The 7241-nt window shown below is 43.0% G+C and overlaps 1 protein-coding gene across 1 annotated transcript; it reads right to left on the bottom strand.

Moving 5' to 3' along the window:
• LOC119779250 lies at positions 1-6772 on the bottom strand. Its single transcript, XM_038278833.1, has 9 exons — positions 6534-6772; positions 6048-6375; positions 5128-5929; positions 4792-5001; positions 4441-4672; positions 4056-4083; positions 3805-3909; positions 3552-3696; positions 1-62 (listed from the first exon to the last, which is right to left on the bottom strand). The coding sequence occupies exons 1-9, from the start codon at positions 6770-6772 to the stop codon at positions 1-3; spliced, it is 2151 nt and encodes a 716-aa protein (XP_038134761.1).
• Positions 6773-7241: the final 469 nt, after the last annotated feature.

Here is a 7241-nt window from a genome sequence, read left to right on the forward strand (position 1 = left end):
CTACTGCGCTAGCTCCCCCACCTTGGACAAGCGATCTCTCCAAGCCTGCGTCTCCGGCACGTCTGAGCAGCAGACACAAGCCAAGCACAGGCTTGGAGAGGGAACCTGACCTTATTGGCTAATGCTGATATTGTTCAACACAGCTATTGGTTGGTAGGTAGATCACACACAATTATATCAAAACGAGAAGAACTCTTTTACTATTATTACGTTTTATATATTTTTAACTATTTATGAACTATTTTTATGAACTTATATTTAAATGTTTTTATCAATGTTTTGTTATATTTTTAATCAAAATATATTTATATTTTTATTCACAGTTTTTAACACTGGGTTACAACAGCCTTTAGACTTCTCTTTTGGCTTAACTTGGCATGCCATCAAATCCTTTGCAATTCCTAATGATATTTGAGAGGAATACTGATGTCAAAAAGATCTCCAAATACTTCCTATCATACTGGCTTACACAAACATTTACTGTACTACAGAAATTAATTGACAAAACTTTGTAATCCTCTAAAGACTTCCTTCCTAGCTTTTCTTGGAATTTCACAGAGTAATATGTTCTTTTTCAGTGGTTACATTGATGATATGGATCTTTTACACTGCTCCTTTAGATGTGTTTTAAAGTGAACCCTGGTCTATGTAACCTCAAGATTTGGTTTTTGGGGTTGTTGTGGCCGACAGGTCAAGGCCATGGACTTGAAATCCTTTGGGGTCTCCCCGCGTAGGTTCAAATCCTACCAGCAATGCTAGTTCCTTTCTCTATTGGCAGTGTTTGTTGACTCACTGACAACAGCAGTAAATGCAAGCTGCTCATCACTTCTAGGAGAGAGAAAGCATGTAAAGACTCATGATTTATGGTGATGTCAACCCCCTGTGTGGGTAGAAAACATTTCTGCGATCAGTTCCAGTATTCATATTGGGCCCAATATCCTAGCTTCAATTTTAAAAAACTGTTTTTCAAATGAGAACTGAAGTTGCAGACAACCAACAGACTGAGACAATACAGCATTATATTTGATGATGGGTGTGAAAAGGTATCTGATTTCCACATTCTTTACTGTTAAGTATCTTTCACCTGGCTTTAAGTCTAAGACATTGTGTCTAAGACCTTTCAAACAGCTGCTTGAGTGGAATAAAAATGACGGTGGAAACTCTGAATGTTTCCTTACTTCATGGCTAACACTGAAATGATGTGTACTTTTGAAGTATAACGACAAAGGCGATGGGACAGCCTTTAGACTTCTCTTTTGGCTTAACTTGGCATGCCATCAAATCCTACGCAATTGCTAATGATATTCGAGAGGAATACTGATGTCAAAAAGATCTCCAAATACTTCCTATCATACTGGCTTACACAAACATTTACTGTACTACAGAAATTAATTGACAAAACTTTGTAATCCTCTAAAGGCTTCCTTCCTAGCTTTTCTTGGAATTTCACAGAGTAATATGTTCTTTTTCAGTGGTTACATTGATGAGTCTATCCTAGCCTTTGTGACCTCAAGGTTTGGTTTTTGGGTTTGTTGTGGCCGAGAGGTTAAGGCGATGGACTAGAAATCCATTGCGCCAAAGCTGGGGAACAATAGTCCATGTAGGGGGGGGAAGAAAGGGAAGAAGGGGGAAGAAGGGGAGGGGGAAGAAGGGGAGAAGAGAAAGAGCGACTCCAGGGTCGCGGGTTCGATCCCAGCAGGTGCAAAGCCATGTTTGAGTGAAAAATTTTCCGAAAGTTCAAGAAAGTAATTTTTGTTGTCTTAATAAAACATTTACAAATGCTATTTTGTGGAAATTGTCTCGTATTTTATATTACAACATACCACATTGTATCTGCTAAAACAAAGCTATCAATAAAGCTATTAAAGCTTTATTGGTTAAAATATTAAAATATTTTTTCTGTTTCAGTGATATATAAAATACAAATTTCCAGTCATACTGTACAGTACCTATATACAGTACATTTTAATAGTCTAAATCATATCCAGTACTCATTTTTATTTTTCACAGAACATTTGCAGCTGAAACTATGTTGTTTTTTTTAAACTATGCATATTTCCTAAAGCACTTTCATAGTGAATTGAGTGATAGAACGTAGAAGACCATACACATTATGTCTTAAAGAACTGAATATTTATTTTCCAACAATGAAAGACAATAACAAACAAATTGCAATAAAAATAACCCAAATTAAATAAATAACTCTGTTAAACAAATTAAAAGATTATCAGCTCTGAAACAGCACTATGTACAAATAAAAAAAACGTGTAAATGCTATTAAACTGAACACACTTATATTTTTTTAACTCTCTGTGAAACAAATTGAAATATTGTCAGCTCTGAAAAAGCACTATCTATGTACAAGTAAAACAAAAAGTAAAAGGCTATTTAAATGCTATGATAATAAACACACTTATATTTTCTTAACTCTCTATGAAACAAATTGAAAGATTGTCAGCTCTGAAAAAGCACTAACTATGTACATTTAAAACAAAAAGTAAAATGCTATTTAAATGCTAAAATAATAAACACACTTATATTTTCTTTTTAATTTGCTCTAGCCATTGCTCTTTGGTTAGAGTCTCACTAGACGGGCAGTATATTTGCCCTCTATATTGGCTATGCCCTGTCTCAATAATTCTAAACTGCCCGCATTTTTTGCAGATGTTATGCAGAACTTTGCGGGTCAGTTTTCGGGGTGCTCTCTTAGGAAGAGTGGAGGCTGTTCCTGGAGCTGGAGAAGGGGCCAGAGGAGGGCCCAGAATAGGAGCCGCAGCAGGGGCCAGAGGAGGGCCCAGAACAGGAGCTGCAGCAGGGGCCAGAGGAGGGCCCAGAACAGGAGCTGCAGCAGGGGCCAGAGGAGGGCCCAGAACAGGAGCTGCAGCAGGGGCCAGAGGAGGGCCCAGAACAGGAGCCGCAGGAAACACATGTGGAGGAGTGACAGAGAATGTCCAAAAACTGTGTTCTTGTAAAGCCGAGGGGATAATATGTCTCTGTGTGGCCACCGGAGCAACTGTCATTAGTTGAGGCCTTTTGGGTGGAGCAGGGAGAAGCTGCCGCTGTTGTGATGGATTTTTGCCATCTGTAAACTGCAGCTTTCTTTTTAATTTTGCCTGTCCCACAGTGTTAGCTGGTAGACTGTACAGATGCATTGATGCTGAATGAGGTATGGCATAATGGGGACGTATATTGGCGGGGAGAAGTGGTTCGCTGGCTACAGAAAACCGGCTAGGAAAGTTTATCCCTTGTTGCACTACAGCTGTTTCCTGCCTTTTGACCCTTTTATTATGCCACTGAACCAGGGTGGTGTAGCTCACATCCACCAGCTGCAATGTAGTCTGTTGCATGACATCTCCATTTGCTAAAATTAGCTGTCTGATTTTTCTGTAGTCCTGAAGGATCAGATCCCATCTTGAGACTGTGCTAGTCCCTTTTTTTTTTCGGACTACGATGGATATTGCAAAGGCGAACGAATATGGTCTCAACCAGGCGACAGCAGTCTGGCCATTGAGCAGATGGGGCTGTAGTGGTTAAGGCATGCCGCTTCACACTTTCAACCCCAGGGGTAAATTCCTGCCTCTTTTTGGGGGACCTAAACCTGCCAGTGTTCAGTTTGTCTTGGTGCCTTGCAGCAAATACCACCTTCTGCTTGTCGAAGTTCATGAGGTTCTCCCACAAAGCAATAATGCTGCTAACCTAAACAGAGAATAATGCAGTTGTACATTAGGACACAGGATTGCTTATGTGATATGAGGAGTGTTCATAGTGCATGTATGCAGCAAGCATACAACACATGTTACTGACCTCTTGGTTGTTCAGGACCAGAGAGGTTTTTTTCCTCAGCTCCACCAGATACTCAGCCAAGCTGTCCACTTTGTCAAGGCCTGGTACACCTGCCTCATCCACACCCTAAGAAAACAGAACCCACATGACAGATATAAGTAAAATGAAATTTTGTTACATTTTTCTTTTATTTATCTACTGTTCTACAGTTTACTATTTATTCAAAACTATGGCATATTGCAAGCTATGGCAGACTAGGTGGAGGTTAAAACCTGTGAAGTGGCAGCAGGCTGGGTGGATGTGGAAGCAGGCTGAGTGGAGGTGGAAGCAGGCTGGGTGGATGTGGAAGCAGGCTGAGTGGAGGTGGAAGCAGGCTGAGTGGATGTGGAAGCAGGCTGGGTGGATGTGGAAGCAGGCTGAGTGGAGGTGGAAGCAGGCTGAGTGGAGGTGGAAGCAGGCTGGGTGGAGGTGGAAGCAGGCTGGGTGGAGGTGGAAGCAGGCTGAGTGGATGTGGAAGCAGGCTGAGTGGAGGTGGAAGCAGGCTGGGTGGATGTGGAAGCAGGCTGGGTGGAGGTGGAAGCAGGCTGGGTGGAGGTGGAAGCAGGCTGGGTGGAGGTGGAAGCAGGCTGAGTGGAAGTGGAAGCAGGCTGAGTGGATGTGGAAGCATGCTGGGTGAAGGTTTCAAGTTGTGAGGTCGCAGAGAGAAGGACACCATCTTGAAGTCCTGGTACCACTAAGTCCAAATCATCCTCATCCATGAAGCCTTCATCTTCCTCCCCTTCAGTTGGATCCACTTCTTCTAGAAGCCCATCAGTCTCCTCTGAGTCAGGCTGTGGTTTTAGAGGCTTGCCCGTTTGACTTAACAGGTAGTCAACACCCAGCAGCTCACCTGTGGGAAATTAATGAACACAGATAGCAAAACCCTTATTCACTCTTTAAACATATTAGTGACTTAGTGATACAATAGTTTAACAGTTTTTTTCCTTTGCATATATCAAATTAAAATACCTGTGTATTTTGATGGAGGTGTGAAGTTTGGAACGTACTCTCTTCCAAGTACCTTCAGGCTGTTCTTATTAATGCACTGTGTCATGTCTCCAGCATATGTGAGAAGACAGGATGGCTTGCTGCTCACTGCTGCAGTGCCCCGATCCTGATTCCACCTGTTAAGGCCTTCCAGAATATACAGCTGGAAATTCAGCAGATTTGCGCTTGTTCCTGAAAAAAAACAAAAAAAAGAACAAAACAAAAATCAAGATATTTGTGGATTTAAAATATGGCTAGTTGATTCAGTTTCGATAGCAAATACAGTTCAGCTGTGTAACTGTGGTGAGGAGGACTTACCAGAAATAAACCTGTTCAAATGGCAATGGAAAGACTCCAGAGATGTTGATCCTCTGGCACAGCGGTAGCTGGTGAGCTTGATGCCATTTTTGTTTATACTTCCTACTTCAGTGTACAACTGAATCCCTGGAACATCTTGGATGCATTTTATGTGTCGTTTTTGCACACGCCAGATGTGATCCATCCTCACTTCATCCAGCAGAGGGAAGCCCATCAAGTCTCTCCCTTTTGGACCCCTCAGCTCCTCCAGCAGTCGTTCTATATGTAGAAGTGTTGCTTCCTCTCCCCGAGTCCTCCTACGGCAGTAAGTACTCAGCTCGTTTTTGGTTATTTGGCTGTCCACCATGCTGCTGGTTATACCAGGTCTCTGTTCTTGTTGGAGCTGCTTTGTTTTTGCTCTCCGGAGGAGGTCAAGATCCCCTGCATCCCACTCAAAGATGCACGAGGACAGGGCTCTCATGAAAGCAGGATAAAGGGGATGAGCATCTGTAGTACATCCCACAGCCAGACGCCGCATGAAATGCCAAATATCAAGTCGAATGTGGAGATCTGGCCACTCTCCAAACCTTGCCTGCAGCTTGCTCAGCCCATCAGTCACACAGCAGCCACAGTCAACATATAGGACCTTAGGAGGTGCAACCCCAGCCTGGCGGTACCGCTCCATCAGGCCAGCAGCCATCCTGTCAAGACCTGGACCCTCCTGCACAGTTACCACACTATTTAAGATCTGGCCCAGCTCATTGCCCACAGAAGACACCCACAGAGCCGTTCCTTTGCTGTGTCCTGCCAGCTTCTTTGTGATCTACAATTAAAAATGTGATGTTAAATCTCATTACAAGGGAGTTTATCAAGGAGAATAGAATAATAGTAGTAATGCTGGTAATAATAATAAATGCTATTTTCATTATATTATTACTAACCTTTTTGGTGGAATCCATCTTTAATATGGTGCCTACTGTGGATGTGATGCTGGCTTTGATGTGGTCAATGCGTGACAGGATGTCTCTGCCATACACAGACAGCAACCAGCGATCAGTGGGGACATCAGCGGGCTCTGGGGGCTCCTGGCACACAACTGGGAACAGGCTTGGCCGATTAACAAAGTTAGAGCACTCTTCAAAATAATGCCCCAACCTATCCAGCCATTCCTCCCCATGATTTTCTTTTAGTTGTTTCAGCAGCCGTGCAGAGCTGTTCCCCTGAGTCCTATCCCGCATCAGGCGAATGACACGTATGTCACAGGCATACCTGGAATTTAGATTAATAAAGCATATAGTTTGTAGTAACATTTACAGATCTTTTTATTTTGTACTAAGTGCAAAACTACTTTATTTATGCCTGAGAGGAATTTACAAACTCCAGTATCTTATGCCTGAAGTTACCATTTTACAAAATGTTTTACTTACTTCTGGGTCAGGATGAGCCGAAACAGCTTTTGGTGTGGCAAGTCCAGCTGTTCCCGGATGGTCTGGGACGTTGATATGTATGTGAGATTGCACCCACTGCACCTGAGTGTCTCTGTCACAAGCAGGTAAAACCTATCAATATCCAGGACCTTCCGAGCCCTTTTGTGGATACCAGCACCTGTAAGATGCTTCCCACAACCTCGGCAGAACACCCGGACCTTCCACTGATGGTACGGCATCCACACCATAAGCCGATGGGAAAAAAAAACGATCAGGTGTTGGTATCTGGTGGTAGATCAGGGCTGGCACAGGAGGGTTATACCAGAGCTTCAAATCTGGTCGCAGTTTTCCAGAGCGAAAGAGGGTATTAGAAATCCATCTTTGATCTTGCACAGGTATGGTTTTCCTTATCTCACTTGGCAACCAGAAATTAGCTGCATCCCCAGCTGCTGCTGACTGTAGCAGGGACATTCCAGACTCCCCCTGAAAACAACACAAGAGATTTGGAAATCTGCATAAATATATCTTAATAATTGGACCTATGATTCCATGACTTTCATGAAGAAAAACTCTTGTATTTACAGATGAAACTGTCTCGCAGGTGTGTGCTGGGATCCCGGAGGATGAAGCGATGCTAGGGCTCCTCACAGCAGATAAAGAGGGACTCAGGCTGCTCTCAGAAGATGGAGAGGCACTAGGGCTTATTTC

This window comes from Cyprinodon tularosa, unplaced genomic scaffold (genome assembly GCF_016077235.1).
Source record: "Cyprinodon tularosa strain WSP-4 unplaced genomic scaffold, ASM1607723v1 ctg1444, whole genome shotgun sequence".
Taxonomy (NCBI): domain Eukaryota; kingdom Metazoa; phylum Chordata; class Actinopteri; order Cyprinodontiformes; family Cyprinodontidae; genus Cyprinodon; species Cyprinodon tularosa.

Bases quoted from the DNA above. Each gene is read 5' to 3' on its own strand.
- LOC119779250 (XM_038278833.1), bottom strand. From the start codon at position 6,772: ATGCCGTACCATCAGTGGAAGGTCCGGGTGTTCTGCCGAGGTTGTGGG. The intron at 6,376-6,533 runs GTAAGTAAAACA...TCTAAATTCCAG, and splicing joins CGGCTCATCCTGACCCAGAA to GTATGCCTGTGACATACGTG. The intron at 5,930-6,047 runs GTTAGTAATAAT...TTTTAATTGTAG, and splicing joins AGATGGATTCCACCAAAAAG to ATCACAAAGAAGCTGGCAGG.